Below are 19,859 nucleotides of genomic sequence, written 5' to 3'. Positions count from 1 at the left end.
TGCAAATTTTTTATTTTTTGATCTTTATCAAATTGGATTACAGTGGCATAATTCTGCCAGTACATTCCAGAACTGTAAGGGTTACATTACATAGCATCGTAAATCAATACAATGCTATGCGACCCCGGCAGTGCTCGGAGGTAAGGACGGGAGCTGCTGCATACTCACACTCCGAGTCTGGAGTGTGCAACTCGCTCGTCTGAAAGCGGCCTTAGGCCTCATGCACACGAACGTTTTTTTTCACGGTCCGCAAAAACAGGGTCCGTAGGTCCGTGATCCGTGACCGTTTTTTCGTCCGTGGGTCTTCCTTGATTTTTGGCGGATCCACGGACATGAAAAAAAAGTCATTTTGGTGTCCGCCTGGCCGTGCGGAGCCAAACGGATCCGTCCTGAATTACAATGCAAGTCAATGGGGACGGATCCGTTTGACGTTGACACAATATGGTGCCATTTCAAACGGATCCGTCCCCATTGACTTTCAATGTAAAGTCCGGAGTCCCTTTTATACCATCAGATCGGAGTTTTCTCCAATCCGATGGTATATTTTAACTTGAAGCGTCCCCATCACCATGGGAATGCCTCTATGTTAGAATATACTGTCGGATATGAGTTAGATCGTGAAACCTCATTTCCGACAGTATATTCTAACACAGAGGCGTTCCCATGGTGATGGGGACGCTTCTAGTTAGAATATACTACAAACTGTGTACATGACTGCCATCCGATCTCTTACAGGGGGCCGTGATCAGCACAATTAACCCCTCAGGTGCTGCACCTGAAGGGGTTAATTGTACTATCATATCCCCCTGTAAGAGATCAGGGCTGCCAGGCAGCAGGGGGCAGACCCCCCCCCCCCCCCCAGTTTGAATATCATTGGTGGCCAGGGCGGCCCCCCCCCCCTTCCTCCATTGTAATAAATCGTTGGTGGCACAGTGTGCGCCCCCCCTTCCTCCCTCTATTGTAATAATTCGTTGGTGGCACAGTGTGCCCCCCCCCCCCCTCCTCCCCCCCCCTTCCTCCCTCTATTGTAATAATTCGTTGGTGGCACAGTGTGCGCCCCCCCCCCCCCCCTTCCTCCCTCTATTGTAATAAATTGTTGGTGGCAATCATTGGCCCCCCTCCCTCTATAGCATTAACAACATTGGTGGCCAGTGTGCGGCCTCCCATCTTGCGCCCCCCCCCCCCCCCCCCCCCCGATCATTGGTGGCAGCGGGTTACTAGCAATAGTACAAGATTCATACTTACCTGGGAGCTGTCATGTTCGTGTCCGGCCGGGAGCTCCTCCTACTGGTAAGTGACGGTTCATTTAGCAATGCGCCGCACAGACCTGAGGCTGTCACTTACCAGTAGGTGGAGCTCCCGGCCGGACACGAACATCGCAGCAGCAGGTAAGTATTAATCTTCTACTATTGTACTATTGCTAAGTAACCATGGCAACGAGGACTGTAGTAGCGTCCTGGTTGCCATGGTTACCGATCGGAGCCCCAGCGATTAAACTGGGACTCCGATCGGAACTCCGCTGCCACCAATGATGATGGGGGGGAGGGGGGGGGAGATGGGAGGCTGCCCACTGGCCACCAACGTTGTTAATGCTATAGAGGGGGGGGGGCAATGGGGGGCGCACACTGTGCCACCAACGATTTATTACAATAGAGGGAGGAAGGGGGGGGGGCGCACACTGTGCCACCAACGAATTATTACAATAGAGGGAGGGGGGGGGGGGCCGCACTGGCCACCAATGATATTCAAACTGGGGAGGGGGGGGGGGGGTCTGCCCCCTGCTGCCTGGCAGCCCTGATCTCTTACAGGGGGATATGATAGTACAATTAACCCTTTCAGGTGCCGCACCTGAAGGGGTTAATTGTGCTGATCACGGCCCCCTGTAAGAGATCGGGTGCTGCCAGGCAGCAGGGGGCAGTCTTGTACACAGTTTGTAGTGTATTCTAACTAGAAGCGTCCCCATCACCATGGGAACGCTTCTGTGTTAGAATATACTGTCGGTTCTGAGTTTTCACGAAGTGAAAACTCAGCTTTGAAAAAGCTTTATGCAGACGGATCTTCGGATCCGTCTGTATAAAAACTAACCTACGGCCACGGATCACGGACACGGATGCCAATCTTGTGTGCATCCGTGTTCTTTCACGGACCCATTGACTTGAATGGGTCCGTGAACCGTTGGCCGTGAAAAAAATAGGACAGGTCATATTTTTTTCACGGCCAGGAAACACGGATCACGGATGCGGCTGCAAAACGGTGCATTTTCCGATTTTTCCACGGACCCATTGAAAGTCTATGGGTCCGCGAAAAAAAACGGAAAACGGCACAACGGCCACGGGTGCACACAACGGTCGTGTGCATGAGGCCTTAGTGGAGGTTATTACGGATCCTGAGACTGTAGCAGTTTCAGTAAACCCATTGATTTCATGCGTGGTCTTCTAACTAGCGTGTCCTCCACTGGTCCCCCACGGATCAGTGTTTCATGATGCCTTGGTGGGAAACCTCTTTAACTGTCAGTGTATTGCTAATATGTATAGAGATGCCATTGGTATGCTAAAGAAATCCCTATCAAGATAGAGTTGCCCTTTAATATAGAGCTGATGATAAATACAAGCCTTCTTGCCAATCTTCATTTGCCCCCACTGTTCTGTTAGCAGATCACACACTCTCTTAAAGGGAGTGTTTTTGAAAATAAGCATGTCTTAGAGATCGGCGCATAATCATTTATATGTTCACCAAATAAATATACACTCAGGCGAGGGCTTATGGAGTTTCCAGTGTCCTTTTTATGTGACAGCAGCCTTCTTGCATCAAGGTGGCCTTGTTTTCCTAGAAACCTGTTTAGGAAGTCCTACTACTTTTAGGTTTGTAAACCAACCTTATTTTGACCCTCCTTATCACCTGTTTGAAGGTTGGAGGATGTCGGAACATAAAATGTGGAGCAGTAGAAGGTGTATTCTTTCTGATTGTCCCTACTAAACTGATCCGTTTGCAGGACACTTTGAGTTCACTCTGAAACAGGGATTCTTTATGTTGCCATTCTCGAAAATTATTAGTATGTGATCTGAAATGGACAGGGAAAGCAGGGTACAGTGAGTATGCTTTTCTCCTTATCTTATGTGTTTTCTTATGAAATGGCTAGGCTTTGTCTTGAGATGTGAGATTGAACCATGGCAGTGAATGGGCTGGATTTTTGCTTCCATGAAATATTGTATATATTTAATAGTATATTTTAGGATTTAGAACTTTTTTTTTTTTTTTTTTTAATCAGTAGCCACATTTACTATTCCTGTAGATGTCCGAAAGTTAGACCGGCACCAAGTCTATTGCAGGGGCTCAGGATGAATAATAAATGTGGTACGGAGATAGGCAACTCTAACTCTATACCAACTATTGGTTGGCTTACCTTGAAACAGAATTTTAAGCCAAAATTGTGACACCATTTGGGTGCTGAATGTCACATGTTGGGTCACATGGCCTTGGCCAGCTAGGTAGGCAAAAGTTCTCATGAACTAGTGCCAAGCTGTGCCAGTTTGCAAAACATTGTGTCAAGTTTTTACAAGTTTATAACCGTGTGCACTGACATTATTAAATGTGGAGGACTGTGTTTTATTGCTATTGGTTATTTTTGTTTATGCTCATGAGGACTTAGTAAAAAACGTACACACTTAATACAAGCGACAAGGTCTAGATCTTTTACACTTGCACTGGGACCCTTATTAGTTATATCAGCAGCAGTGCTAGAATAAACCTGATGCAAAGGAGTGAGTTTGCCTCTCATTTGCATTATGTGGTCTCATGCACAAAGCCTTTTTTAAAATTTTCTGTTCTTTTGATAGCACTAACTTGCATAGAACATACAATATAAACCCATACAATATTCATGAAGACAGTATTTTCCAGGACTAACAAAGTTTACCCAAGTTAAGTTATTCTGCAAACTAATAGCTACATTATTCATTTGCAGAGAACTTGCCTAGAGAAATGGAGTAGATATGCATATGTCTTCTCTGTGGACAGTCTGGGGATAGAGTATACTACATTATTTAACGTTAATAGCGATGAAAATGTGATCTCCTAGGGGGGAATTTATCATTCTTCCCACGCCAATTTTCTGGTGTTTGCAACTTTTTAAATGACATTGCGCCTAGGCGAAAGTCGCATTTCTATGCCTTTCTCGCCGGGGAGCGTAAAATGCTGGTCTATGATAAATTCCCGACAAAATGTCTTGTGTGCACATGTGTTAGTAGGCTTTTGTAAGGATTAATAACTAGTACAACTAGTTACTAGGCTCCTGATGACCTATACTCAGGATCCAACACGGCTGCACTGTCACTGGTCAGCTGTTCCTGGCAGGTTTCAGTGCTGGAACTAGCACGGAGCTATGCTTCAGGCTCCACGGAGCAGAAGGCCACAGGGAACAGCTGATCTGTGGGGGTGTAGAGTTTTGGACCCCCACCAACTGGATATTGATGAATTCTTATAAGGATAGGTAATCAATATCAGGGGCCTGAAAGAAAAACCTTTAAGCAAATATGCCCTAGTGAGTCTCCTTATGCCTGTGATGGCCTCATAACCTTTGCGGCAAAACTTTTACAAAGCGTATAGTGCTGTAGAAAAAGCAGAATTATAAAACCTCTTTAAGAGGACCACCCAATGTTGCAGTGAAAATTGGTCTTTAAGACAGGTGGTCCTTAGAAGGTCAATATAGACAAAATATAGGGGAATTGAAAATCCATTTTTTTTTTTACTGTATTTTCATTAAATAATGTATGCTTATAGCTGCCTGCCTCCTATATACATGTATGTATGTATTCCTGACTGTATAAAACCAGCTCCATGAATGAGTGCTAATATTTTTGCTGTCAGCCTACCTCCTAACATCTTTAGTGTCCAACATGTCACACTCAAGGTTAACTGTGGTAAAAACTTGAATCAGGAGATGAATTGTTTTTAAGAATTAAAAAAACTAAAACATTTCACCATGAAAATACAATGTAAGCTACAGGCACAAACTTATAGAGCAAGAGCCGCTGTGCAGATTCATATATCGTTTTGTGAGGACATTTTTTGTATAACCTGTCGTTTATATTTTTAAATTCCTGCTCATTCTGGGCTTTAAAGTCGAGGAGATGCTCCTATCAGTGACTGACAGCCTTCCCTCTATGACTGTGTATACAGAGGTAGCTGTCAATCACTGATAGGACCGCCTACTTGAATATCGCAGCTTGGCTCTGGACTCTAAGGCCTCTTTCACACGGGCGTGTGCGCCCTGTGGTCGTGCTGCGCCCCGCAAAATGCGGGCCGCAATGCACGAGCACAGTCTGTGGGGCAGCCGCATCGGATCCCGGACCCATTCACTTGAATGGGTCCGCGATCCGGCCATTCCGCAAAAAGATAGGACATGTTCTATCTTTTTGCGGCACGGAAGTACGGGACGAAACCCAACCGAAGCACTCCGTAGTGCTTCCGTAGGGTTCCGTTCTGTGCCTCCGTTCCGCATCTCCGGATTTGCGGACCCATTCAAGTGAATGGGTCCGCATCCGTGATGTGGAATGCCCACGGAATGGCACCCGTGTATTGCTCGTGTGAAAGAGGCGTAAGGCACACAAATGGATCCTCTACCCTATGACCAGAATACATGCACAAAAAAGAACCGCCTTTCCAAAACTGGACCTGTTGGAGGCATGAGTTTGCACACAGTTCACATGTTGGGCACATTAGTTTTGTGTATATACTTCAGTCACAATTCCTAATGTTGACTTTTTTTTATAGCCCTGATGTCCAAGCCTTTTTAAAATTGGACTGTGCCAGACATCAGTCAGATCCATCAGAAGATGAGGATGAAAGGGCAGATCAGAAGGTAAGCATAAGTGTCTTGTTCCTGAATTACAGGTGAAACTCGAAAAATTTGAATATCGTCTAAAAGTCCATTTATTTCAGTAATGCAGCTTAAAATTAGAATTTTGTGAAAAGGTTCAATATTCTAGGCTTAAAGTGTCACACTCTAGTCAGCTAAGTAATCCATACCCCCTGAGCAAAAGGTACCTCAAAATTGTGACTTTGGGGTTTCATAAGCTGTAAGCCATAATCATCCAAATTATAACAAATAAAGGCTTGAAATATCTCGCTTTGCATGTAATGAGTCTATCTGATATATTAGTTTCACCTTTTAAGTTGCATTACTGAAATAAATGAACTTTGCACGATATTCTAATTTTTCGAGTTTCACCTGTATTTATCGAAACATAAAATGATCATAAGTAGAAAAAGATGGGTGGTTGGCTCACACCTGGTGGCTATGACGGGTGCTACTAGCTCACACTTGGGTGCCCGAACCCAAAAGAATGTAAATAATGGAAGAGAAAAAGGAGTGAGCACTCACAGCATCCGGACCATAGGATATAGGGATATATTTATTAATTAAATAGGACCTGTTATGTCCAATAAATAAAAACATTCACATACATACACTCAAATGCAATAAAACTGATAGTTGGTACCAACACATAAAATACACTGATAGGAAGTGAAAGTCCTACGGATGCAATCCTTATACCATTAATATTCAGAGTTGGCACTTGTGGTACCACAAACCGCAATATAAATTGAAATGTCCCAAAAGACACCTGTAACTCCAAATGATATTTTGGTCTCCTCATGCATACAGATGCAAATCAATTGCTGTAGCAGGAAAAACGTCTCTCCAAAGTTGTTTGATATGGCCGCCCAGAACGGTAATTTTAAGCCACTTTATGCTAGATTAGCAAGTTCCTACCTTGTTCCAAGTATTACCTCCCGCTATCACGTCCTTCCACGATGAGCGAGTGATGCCGGCTGCTACGGTGTCTCACTTCGCAAGTCTCTGGTTGATGACGTCACTGTATCAGACCACTGAGGAAGGGGTGTAGACGCCCCGAAACGCGTCTGGTGACAGGAAGAAAAGCGCCCACCTAACCCACTGGACCCAGATTAAAAGGATTGCATGGCCATGCGATAAGAAAATCTCCTATTACAAGCACTGCTTCAGGACACAGTTACGGAAGCCACCGACAAGGTATTATCCCTGCAGTTTGCCACAAGCCATGTAGGGGACACAGCAAAGTGGATAAAGGTACCCTGGTCAGATGAGACTAAAGTTGAACTTTTTGGCCTAAATGCAAAACTCTATGTGTGGCGGAAAACTTTTTTTCAGCAGGCACAGGGAAGGTGGTCAGAGTTGACGGGAAGATGGATTAAACTAAATACAGTGCAGTCCTAGAAAAAAACACAGTAGAAACTGCAAAACACTTGAGACTGGGCAGAGGTTCACCTTCCAGCAGGACAACGACCCTGAACATTCAGCCAGAGCTACAAATGGAATGGTTTAGATCAAAGCATATTCATGTGTTAGAATGGCCAAGTCAAAGTCCAGACCTACAGTAAATCCCATTTAGAATCTGTGGCAAGACTTGAAAATTGCTGTTCACAGATGTTCTCTATCCAATCTGACTGAGCTTGAACTATTTTCCATAGAAGAATGGGCGCAAATTTTAACCTCTAGATGTTCAAAGCTGGTAGAGACATACCCCAAGACTTGCAGCTGTAATTGCAGCGAAAGGTGGTCCTACAAAGTATTGACTTAGAGTGGCTGAATACAAAGTAATGTCACACTTTCCATATTTTTATTTATTTAAAATTTTGAAACCATGTATCATTTTCTTTTCACTTCACACATATTTGATACTTTGTATTGGTCTATCACATAAAATCCCAATAAAATACATTTAGGCTTGTGGGTGTAATGTGAAAAAATGTGGAATGCACTGTACCATAATATGTACATATTTAAGTGTAGAGGAACGGGAAGGGAGGGGTGTCACTTAGCAGTTTTAGCTTTGAGGAGAAATCAACAGTTCCCCTATTGTTGCCTATTTGCTCATAGTGAGATTATAAAAAAAAGACTACTTGTTCATAAATTTTGAGTTAGGGATGAATTAGTTCTTCTGGATTTAAATATTGATGTCTCTAGGAGTCCACTATGATGAGTAGAATGTGCTTCTGTAATGAATGAAAGAGATGCAGAGGGACCTTTCATTCTACTGATCAGTGGGGGGTCCTTTGGTGATGTGGTAGGCCAGGCTCTAGAAGAGCTAAGCAGGCACAGGCAGGAGCGGGGATGTGTGCTCCTCAGGGGCGGACTGAACGGTCGGGCACTTCGGGCATGGTCTGAGGGCCCGGGCGGGATGGGGGCCCGCCGCAGAATAATATTATTTATTATCAGCAGCGCAGTGGAAGAGTCTCTCCCTCCCCCTGTGCTGCTGCTGCCGCGGCCAATAAGAAGAGGGACAGGGGGAGGGGCTGTGGCCAATGAAGATAACTGAGCTGTTAATACAAATACAGGAGGCGGGTGCCGGAATCAAATAGCGGCACCCGACCTCTATGACAGGGAGCTGCACCGGAGGGGTTAACTGCCGCTGATCGCAGCTCCCTGTCATAGAGGTCGGGTGCCGGCTATTTGATTCCGGCACCCGCCTCCTGCATTTGTATTAACAGCTCAGTTATCTTCATTGGTGGCGCCCCCCCCCCCAGTATAATAAACATTGTGTGCGGCGCCTCCCCCCCCCCCAGTATAATCAACATTGAGTGCGGCGTCCCCCCCAGTATAATCAACATTGAGTGCGGCGTCCCCCCCCCCCCCAGTATAATCAACATTGAGTGCGGCGTCCCCCCCCCCCCAGTATAATCAACATTGAGTGCGGCGCCTCCCCCCCCCCAGTATAATTAACATTGGTGGCGCAGTGGGAAGTGCCAATGAGGGTTAAAATAAATAAATAAAAATTAACTCACCTCCTCCAATTGATCGCGTAGCTGCTGCCGGTCTCATGTTCTTTCTTCAGGACCTGTGGTGACGTCACTGAGCTCCATCACATGGCCCATTACCATGGTGATGGATCATGTGATGAGCACAGTGATGTCACCACAGGTCCTGCGTCCTGAAGAAAGTACAGAAGACCGGCTGCTACGCGATCAATTGGTGGAGGTGAGTTAATTTTTATTTATTTTTTTAACCCTCATTGGCACTGCCCACTGCGCCACCAATGTTTATATATTTATTATACTAGGGAGGGGGGGGCGCACTGCCCACCAATGTTTATATATTTATTATACTAGGGAGGGTGGGGGGGCGCTCTGCCCACCAATGTTTATATATTTATTATACTGGGGAGGGGGGGGCGCACTGCCCACCAATGTTTATATATTTATTATACTAGGGAGGGGGGGGGGCGCACTGCCCACCAATGTTTATATATTTATTATACTGGGGAGGGGGGGGCGCACTGCCCACCAATGTTTATATATTTATTATACTAGGGAGGGGGGGGCGCACTGCCCACCAATGTTTATATATTTATTATACTAGGGAGGGGGGGCGCACTGCCCACCAATGTTTATATGTTTATTATACTAGGGAGGGTGGGGGGGCGCACTGCCCACCAATGTTTATATATTTATTATACTAGGGAGGGGGGGGCACACTGCCCACCAATGTTTATATATTTATTATACTAGGGAGGGGGGGGCGCACTGCCCACCAATGTTTATATATTTATTATACTAGGGAGGGTGGGGGGGCGCACTGCCCACCAATGTTTATATATTTATTATACTGGGGAGGGGGGGGGCGCACTGCCCACCAATGTTTATATATTTATTATACTAGGGAGGGGGGGGCGCACTGCCCACCAATGTTTATATATTTATTATACTAGGGAGGGGGGGCGCACTGCCCACCAATGTTTATATGTTTATTATACTGGGGTGTTGGGGGGGGGGGGCGCACTGCGCCACCAATGTTTATATGTTTATTATACTAGGGAGGGGGGGCGCACTGCGCCACCAATGTGTATTATGTTGGGGGGGGGCGCACTGCGCCACCAATGTTTATATGTTTATTATACTAGGGAGGGGGGGGCGCACTGCGCCACCAATGTTTATTATATTGACCTTCTACTACACATTCTGCATTAAAGAATGCTATTATTTTCCCTTATAACCATGTTGTTATAAGGGAAAGTAATAAAGTGAATAGACTTTCATCCTAGCAACCATGCGTGAAAATCGCACGGTTCAACCGGAAGGATGGATCCGGCATTCAGGCAAATCTTCCGTTTTTTTCGCCAGAGATAAAACCGTAGCATGCTGCGGTTTTATCTTTTGCCTGATCAGTCAAAAAGACTGACCTGAAGACATCTTTTCCGGTATAGAGCCCCTGTGACGGAACTCTATGCCGGAAATGAAAAACGCTAATGTGAAAGTACCCTAAAATATTAAGTTTAAATCCCCCCCTTTCCCAATTTTACATATAAAATATATAAACAATAAATAAACATATTACATAGCGCTGCGTCCGAAAAGTCCAAACTATTAAATTATTAAAAAATATCTCCTATGCGGTGAGCATTCGCCATTTTTAGTCACCTTGTCACCCCAAAAAATAGGATAGGACTGTTCTATTATGGGCCGAACGTTTCATAAAATGCGAAATGCACACAGCTTTTTTTGGTGTTTTTTTTTTTGCACGGTATTGAGTATCGCAATACTTTTTTATGGTGACGAAAGCGAATCAAAACTTTGGTATCGAAACAACCCTACGCCATTCTGATCGGTGTAGCGTTGTCACGATACCAAAATTTTGATTCAGTTTTGATTTGGCGACTAAAAATGTAATTTGGCTCCTAAATTTTTCAGTTCAGGAGCCAATGGCTACTAGGTATTTTTTTTAGTCTGGAGCACTGTGCCCAGCACCCCGATTCCGAATGTTATGCTGGCCTGGTAATGGCAGCGGGGCCCGGTGCAGTCACTGTATTCTATTACACCGGGCCCCGCTCACTGTAATACTAATATTCATATGTGAACAACTTGAAATCCTCTGCGATCCTCTCCCTCTCTGTACTCACAAACTCAGTAGCAGGCCGGGCGGCAGCGCAACTCACTGACGTCACGCGCCTGCTCCTCCCACTGTATGAATGAAGCAGGCGGAGCAGGCGCGTGACGTCAGTGAGTTGCGCTGCCGCCCGGCCTGCTACTGAGTTTGTGAGTACAGAGAGCTCAGAGGGAGATCGCAGAGGATTTCAAGTTGTTCACATATGAATATTAGTATTACAGTGAGCGGGGCCGGTGTAATAGAATACAGTGACTGCACTGGGCCCCACTGCCATTACAGCACCAGATGCTGGCCCCCAAACCCTGTATTGGGGATCATTCACTCACAGGGACACTGTTATGGGGGGATCTGTGGATGACACATATATAGCATAAGGTGCTATATATGTGTCACCCACAGATCCCCCCCCACAACAGTGCCACCCACAGAGCCCCCACAACAGTGCCACCCACAGAGCCCCCACAACAGTGCCATCCACAGAGCCCCCATAACACACTGTACCCATACCACATCAATGAGCTGAAGGGGTCTGGGTGCCTTTTGTGTCGCTTTAACTTTGAAATCTTATTAAAGATTGTGTAGGGTGTGGCTGGAGGCGGGGCATGGAGGCGGGACAAGGGTGGGGCTTGCAGCAGAACATGGGTGGGGCCTGTAAGGGGGGCCCTTGATTTATTTTGCCCGGGGGCCCTGAGGGTTCTCAGTCCGCCCCTGGTGCTCCTGTCTGTACATCACTCACTGCCTCCCCACAGTGGAATCCGTACACCAGTAAAACGCTGACATGTTAGCGGTGTATTAGTGTACGGATTCGAAAATGCTAAAGGTGCCTATTCCGCAAAGGAAAACGTAAAAAAATGTATATTACAAGTATATTACACATATTTCTTTTGTGACATTTTAGAATAGGTTTTAATAAAGTATATTCCAAATTTTAGACACTCTTAAAATTAACTCAAAGCATGTGTTTATGTTAAAGGGAACCCGTAACCTTGAACGTGGTGTTTGAGCTACAGGCAGCATGTTATAGAGCAGGAGGAGCTGAGCAGATTGATATATGGTTTTATGGGAAATGATTCAGTAAAACTTGTAATTTATACATTTAAATTCCTGCTCATTCTGGGCTTTGAAGTGGAGGAAATGGTCCTATTAGTGACTGACAGCCTTCCCTCTATGACTGTGTATAAAGAGAACTGTCAATCACTGATAGGACCGCCTCCCGGACCTCAAAGCCCGGAATGTGCAGGAATTTAAATGTATAAATTACAAGTTTTACTGAATGTTTTCCCACAAAACTATATATCAATCTGCTCAGCTCCTCCTGCTCCATAACATGCAGCCTGTAGCTTATGTTGCATTTTGATGGTGACAGGTTCCCTTTAAGAAGAGAATAACATCATCTTCCATCTTTTCTCTTATAGAATGGCTCACCCGTACAAAATGTCAACCTGGGACCATCTGGAAATCCTCAGTATGTCTAGATCTGTAAATATAACCCAAATCCAAATGTTTCTTACCATTTTATCTAATCTAAAAGTAAAAAAATATATACATTAGAAATCCTTTTAGCCACATCAAATAGCCTAGAAATTATTGAGAGTCCAGTGCTTAAAGAGCCTCTGTCAGCATGATTAACCTGGTAGGGTTGATCATGCTGATTAAAACAATACCTTTCTTTTGTCTGTATGTTAAACAGCTGCAGCGATATTTGTGTTTTTATTCATATGTAAATTAGCAAGTTTGAACATTGAGGGGCCAGACTCCAGAGTCCTTGGGGTGCTGCTTTTCTAATGCCCCTGTGCTATGCGCCCTCCCCTTCTCCTTGCTGGATGAGGTGGTCATGGCATGATATCATATACACTACTTACATCCTAGCAACTACAGCATTGTGTTCATCAAAACCATTTTGCCATACACATTCAATTTTAATTTCTATCAACTTTTATTATTGGTTAAATGAGGTGAAATTAACTGAAGAAAAAATGTACATGTTTCTTTTGGGATTTGATTCTGAGACCCTCTATATGGAAGGCAATATATGCCTGTTAAGAAACCAGTAATATGAATTGGCTTCAAGTACAGAAAATCACTATTCTCAGCATTGTAGGGGTATAGCCTAGCGGTAAACATTTTGCCTTCCATAGGGTGTCTCAGGATCAAATAAAAAAAGTTCATTTTTTTTCTCCCTCATTTAACCTAAAATATGTGTATAGCAAAATGGCCTGATGTAAGTAATGCTATACTTGCCAGGATGTAGGTAGTGTATATATCATCATGCTGTGACAAAGTCCTGTCAATCTAGGGGAGGGGGGAATGTGCAGAGAAAAGGAGCATTACAAAAGCAGTGCTTCAATGACTCAGTTTGGCCCACCAGCTGCCCACCTGATATTTCACCAGTATCTGGTGCTGAAACTCACTGCATCAATAGCTTCTAATTGGGGATGCTAGATTAAAAATACAATTAAAGATGCAACTGCAAAGGTATGCAGCCAAAAGCTGTTGGATAAGAATGTGACAGGTCCTTTTTAACTTTCCTATTTGTTAAATTTTTTAAACTTTTTCTTTGACTAACAATTACATCATTAAAGTTTTTTTCTGGGACAATATTGATGACCTATCTTCAGGATAGGTTATCCTCAATATCAGATCGACGCAGGTCCGACTCCTGGCACCATCACCGATCAGCTACTTGAAGAGGCTGCTGTGCTCTACATTGTATAGCGGTTGTACACTGGTAATGCAGGTAATGTGATGTCCCTGGCATAGGAAGAGGCTGCAGCGCTTACTGGAGCACCGTGGCCTCTTCAAAGAGCTGATCGGCAGGTGTGCCTGGAGTTGATAAGCTATCCTAAAGAGAGCTCATCAATATTTTACTTCTGGAAAACTTATTTAATAATGTAGTATTATGTAGCTGAAGTGAGGCTTCAAAGGGGTTCTCTCACTTCAGCAAGTGGCATTTACCATGTAGAGAAAGTTAATACAAGCCACTTACTAATGTATTGTTGTTATCCATATTGCTTCCTTTACTGACTGGATTCATTTTTCCATCACATTATACACTGCTTGTTTCCGTGGTTACAACCACCCTGCAATCTATCAATGGTGGTTGTGCTTGCATGCTATAGGTAAAAGCACTGGCCTCTCTGTTTAGTTAGAGCCATTGGTGCGGACATAGGCTGGTGCTTTTTCCTATAATGTGCAAGCTCGACCACCACTGATAGATTGCAAGGTGGTCGTAAACATGGAAACAAGCTGTGTATAACATGATGGAAAACTGAATCCAGCCAGCAAAAGAAGCAATATGGATAATAACAATACATTAGTAAGTACCTGTATTAACTTTCTCCACATAATAAATTATATTTGAGACAACCCCTTTAACGTCCATAAAATCTGTTTTCTGACCTAGCCCTGTAGCTAAACGTTTTAGTCAAACTAATCCTCCTGAAACATAGGACAGAAGTTGTCAATTAATCAATTAATAGCAGATCCTATATTACTCCCTAGCTTAGAACCTCCCACTGTGTAATTGTAAATAAACCTAAGAGAGACAATCAACCACTCCGGTCTGTTTTAAACCTTGTTTTATTGGGTGGGTAATTATGTGCTGCTGCTTTGGACTAAAGAAAAGAGAATTTCCGATAAGAAAAATTGCACTTTCCTTGTCGTCCTTCAACAGCAGCAGGCTCTCATTATACCGTGGACTCTACTACTGCTCTGCCAAAAGCCGTCTCTCCCTTTTGCTGCATATCCAGTCTGTAGTGCTTCACAAACGCGTTGAAAGAGCTCCATGGCACTGTTTTACAGATCTGCTCTATGGTGACCGAATTTTTCTCCCCACGATGTAGCCATCGCACGAGTCGAATGAGCTTTTATAGGCTTAGGTACCTCAAGACCCTTCTTCTCATAACAAATGTGATAGCCGACTTAGGAGGCTTTTGTCATCTTTTCCCCTTTTGCTTTTCCTGAATGAGAAACAAACAGGTGGTCCGTCTTCTTGAACGCATTCGTTCTTTGGACACATATATCTTTAAGGCTCTGCCCACGTCCAGTGAGTGAAGTCTACTTTCTTCCTCTGAAGATGGATCCGGGGAAAAAATTGGTAACTTAATTTGCTGATTTAGATTAACAAAAGATAGAACCTTAAACTAAAAAGATGGCAAAGTCCTTAGTAAGACGTTGTCTTGAAGAAAAATTAAGTAAGGTTCGGCACATGCTAGGGCCTGTATCTCACCCGTTTGGCTGAAGTGATTGCTACTAAGCAACAGACTTTCATGGACACAAACTTTAAATCTGACTCCTGCAGTGGTTCAAAAGAAACATTTTATAGTTGATCCAGAACCACACAAAGGTCCCACTTCGGAATCTGGTCGATGACCTGAGGTCTGATTCTTCGAACTGCTTTAACGAATCTTTGTATTAGTGGCTTCCTCCCTGGATAATTGTTTGCCTAACAAAGCCCATAAGGCTGATATTTGTAACTTAATCGTACCCGGCTTTAGGCCTTTGTCAAATCCCTGCTGCAGGAAGTTCAGGACATCCTGAATTGTAGGAGAATGGTAAGATACTCCATTCCTTCCACACCAAAGATCGAACACCTTCTTGACTCTGAGGTACACTCTATTTGTTGTGTGTGCTCTGGATTGTAATAGGGTTCTTATTACCGCATCTGATAAGCACTCTCCTGTTAAAAAGGGGCAGTCAACATCCTGGCCGTCAATTGCAGTTGGTGTAGATATGTACAACATCTGCCATCCTGAGTTACCAGGTGTGGAATCTGTGGGAGCCTCCAGAAGGTGTTCCTGCTCATCAGCATTAGCGGGGTAAACCATGCCCTTTTGGGCCAGTACAGACATATTAGGATCGTCAAGACCTGGTCCCGTTTGATCTTCTGTAAGACCTTTGGGATCATAGTAATGGGCGGAAATATGTAGGCCAGTCTGAAGTCCCAAGGGACTGAAAGAGCATATAGGGCCCAAGGGTTGTCTTCACTGAACAGGGAGCAGCACAGAGGCACTTTTGCATTGGCTCGGGTAGTCATCAAACCTACCTGGGGGTCGACCCCACCACCTCGTGAGTTGAAGGAATATCTCCAGGTCCAATGACCATTCCCCGGGGTGGGGCAAGTCACGGCTTAGACTGTCTGCAACAGCATTCCTCCTTCCTCTGATGTGCACAGCTGACAGCTGTTGAATATTGGCCTTCGCCCATACAAAGATCCTCTCCACCTCTTTGAAGAGGGATAAGGATCTGGTACCCCCCTGGCGATTTAAATACGCAACAGTAGTCATGTCTGATTTTACTCTTATGGCTTGTCCCTGGACCAAGAGATGGAATTGTGTTAGGGCATTGTATACTGCTCTCATCTCTCTGAGATTTGAGGATAATCTTTCCATTGGGGTCCAGGTTCTTTTGCCCTCTGGCCCCTCATGTGGGCACCCCATCCTGTATCCGAAGCATCAGTAGTGACCTCGGTCCATCTGGGAAGAGCACTACTGTCATACAATCTAGAGAATTGAGGTCTCGATCCCACTTCTGCAGAATTTCCCATTGTAAGCATCTTGTGTGCCAATTCGCCCACGACTGGCAGCAGTCATAAGACCCAGTGTCTTCATCATCTGACGAAGGGAAACAGGTCCGACCTGCCTCATGAGTTGTACATTCTGGCACAGAACGTTTATCCTCTTTGCCGGAAGGGAGACAGTCATCTCTTTGGTGTCCAAAAATGAATCCCAGGAACTGCTTCTGCTGTGATGGGATAATACTGTGGGATTTCTGTCTGTTAACTATCCAGCCTAAAGCCTGAATTCTGTCGAAGATTAACTGGAGATGCGCATTGAGCATCTTTGCGCTCGTCCCCTTCACCAGCCAGTCGTGCAAACATGGGATTACAGTTATCCCAAATTTTCTGAGGCCTGCAACCATCGCTGCCATTACCTTTTGTCAATGTGAATGGGGCTGATGAAATCCTGAATGGGAATGCTGTGAAATGCAGATGATATAGCTGTTTCCCCAGATAAACTGCTATGCACAGGAACTTCTGATGCTTTTTATGAATGAGAATGTGTAGATAAGCATCGTTTAAATCTATTGTAACAAGGTAATCTCCTGGTTCCAGCAGATTTAGAACGGACTGAACCGTTTCCATACGGAACCTTTTTTTTTTTGTAGGAACCTGTTTAGATACCTCAGATCCACAATAGTCCTCCACCTCACCTGAGGTTTTGGGACTAGGAATACCCTTGAATATACGCCCTGAAAGATCTCTCCTTCTGGGACGGGCTGTAGTATATTCATCTGAATGAACTCCCTTATGGCTTGCTCTATATGGCCCTGTTTGTGATCCAGTAGCCTGTGAGTTATGACATATCTGTCTGGGGGCTGGGAATACAGCTCTATACGATAGCCATTTTTTTTACGGTCTCTAGGACCTATATCTTCCCACTCTGCATAAAAATGGCTTAACCTCCCCCCACAGGCATACCTCTGGCATCAGAAGTCCAATTTTCGTTTGGAGGAAGGGACCCCTCTACCATGGCCTCTTCTCCACAGTGTGGAGGATCCTCTGGAGATACCGCCTCTTGCCGCAGTTGTCTCTCCTCTCATAGAAACCTAGAATGTGTCGGCAGATAAGAACCATTTGGCCCATCTAGTCTGCCCAATATACTGAATACTATGAATAGCCCCTGGCCCTATCTTATATGAAGGATGGCCTTATGCCTATCCCATGCATGCTTAAACTCCTTCACTGTATTTGCAGCTACCACTTCTGCAGGAAGGCTATTCCATGCATCCACTACTCTCTCAGTAAAGTAATACTTCCTGATATTACTTTTAAACCTTTGCCACTCTAATTTAAAACTGTGTCCTCTTGTAGCAGTTTTTCTTCTTTTACATATTCTCTCCTCTTTATGTATTTAAAAGTTTCTATCCTATCCCCTCTGTCTAATCTTTCTTCCAAGCTATACATGTTAAGGTCCTTTAATATTTCCTGGTAAGTTTTATCCTGCAATCTATGTACCAGTTTAGTAGCTCTTCTCTGAACTCTCTCCAAAGTATCAATATCCTTCTGGAGATATGGTCTTCAGTACTGCGCACAATACTCCAAATGAGGTCTCACTAGTGCTCTGTAGAGCAGCATGAGCACCTCCCTCTACTAGTAATGCCTCTCCCTATACACCCAAGCATTCTGCTAGCATTTCCTGCTGCTCTATGACATTGTCTGCCTACCTTTAAGTCTTCTGAAATAATGACCCCTAAATCCCTTTCCTCAGATACTGAGGTTAGGACAGTATCACTGATTTTATATTCTGCTCTTGGGTTTTTACTCCCCAGGTGCATTATCTTGCACTTATCAACATTAAATTTGAGTTGCCAGATTTTTGACCATTCCTCTAGTTTTCCTAAATCCTTTTCCATTTGGTGTATCCCTCCAGGGACATCAACCCTGTTACAAATCTTTGTGTCATCAGTAAAAAGACACACCTTACCATCGAGGCCTTCTGCAATTTTGCTGATAAAGATATTAAACAATATGGGTCCCAGAACAGATCCCTGAGGTACCCCACTGGTAACAAGACCATGGTCAGAATATACTCCATTGACTACAACCCTCTGTTGTCTGTCCCTCAGCCACTGCCTAATCCATTCAACAATATGGGAGTCCAAGCCCAAAGACTGCAATTTATTGATGAGCCTTCTATGTGGGACAGTATCAAAAGCCTTACTAAAGTCTAGATATGCGATGTCTACTGCACCTCCGCCATCTATTATTTCAGTCACCCAATCAAAAAAATCAATAAGATTAGTTTGACATGATCTCCCTGAAGTAAACCCATGCTGTTTTTTATCTTTCAATCCATGGGATTTTAGAAGTTCCACAATCCTCTCATTAAGTATGGTTTCCATTAATTTCCCCACTATTGATGTCAGGCTTACTGGCCTATAGTTGCCCGATTCCTCCCTACTATCTTTCTTGTAAATGGGCACAACATTTGCTAATTTACAATCTTCTGGGACGACTCCTGTTGCCAGTGATTGGTTAAATAAATCTGTTAATGGTTTTGCTAGTTCACCGCTGAGCTCTTTTAATAGCTTTGGGTGTATCCCTTCAGGCCCCTGTGACTTATTTGTATTAATTTTAGACAGCTGACTTAGAACCTCTTCCTCTGTAAAGGCACATCCATCAAAAGATTCATTAGTCGTCTTTACTAACTGAGGTCCTTTTCCTTCATTTTCCTTTGTAAAAACTGAACAGAAGAAGTATTAATTGAGGCAGTCAGCTAGTTCTTTATCTTCTTCCATATACCTTCCTTTTGTTTTTAATTTTGTAATTCCTTGTTTTAGTTTCCCTTTTTAATTTATGTATCTGAAGAATGCCTTATCGCCTTTTTCCCCTGACTGAGCTAATTTCACTTCTGCCTGTGCTTTAGAAGCTCTTATAACTTGTTTGGCCTCCCTCTGCCTAAATCTTATAAATTTGCCTGTCATCCTCGTTTTTTTTTATAATTCCTAAATGCTATCTTTTTTGTTTTTAATGATTTTGGCCACTTCTGCTGAGTACCACAGTGGTCTCTTCCTTTTTTTGCTTTTACTGACAAGCCTAATGCAATTTTCTGTTGCCTTCAATAGTGCCACTTTTAAGTAGTCCCATTTCTCCTGGACTCCAATAAAACTGTTCTAATCTGATAGGGACTCGTATACCACTAATCTAATTTTAGAAAAGTCAGTTTTTCTAAAATCTAAAACTTTTGTTTTTCTGTGGTGTGACTCAGTCACTGACTGGTGATCACTAGATCCCAAGCTTTCCCCTACAGTAATATCAGATCCCAAATTCCCATTTGTGAATACTAAGTCTAAAATGGCCTCCTTCCGAGTTGGCTCCCCAACTACTTGCTGTAGAGATAATCCCAGTAGGGAATTTAGAATATCTGTACTCCTG

At 43.9% G+C, this 19,859-nt stretch overlaps 1 protein-coding gene across 1 annotated transcript in view; it reads left to right on the top strand.

The window, feature by feature from the left end:
- The window catches only part of LOC121001948 (serine/threonine-protein kinase Sgk3), a 135,716-nt gene that overhangs the window by 75,975 nt on the left and 39,882 nt on the right, over positions 1-19,859 (top strand). The window contains exons 6-7 of the mRNA XM_040433222.1: positions 5,773-5,860; positions 12,340-12,389. Coding sequence (XP_040289156.1) covers positions 5,773-5,860; positions 12,340-12,389 — 138 coding nt within the window. The remainder of the gene's footprint in view (positions 1-5,772; positions 5,861-12,339; positions 12,390-19,859) is intronic.

The sequence above is a fragment of the Bufo bufo genome, chromosome 5 (genome assembly GCF_905171765.1).
Source record: "Bufo bufo chromosome 5, aBufBuf1.1, whole genome shotgun sequence".
Lineage (NCBI taxonomy): Eukaryota > Metazoa > Chordata > Amphibia > Anura > Bufonidae > Bufo > Bufo bufo.
The sequence above is the reverse complement of the archived record's forward strand: the minus strand, read 5'-3'. Positions and strand labels throughout refer to the sequence as shown.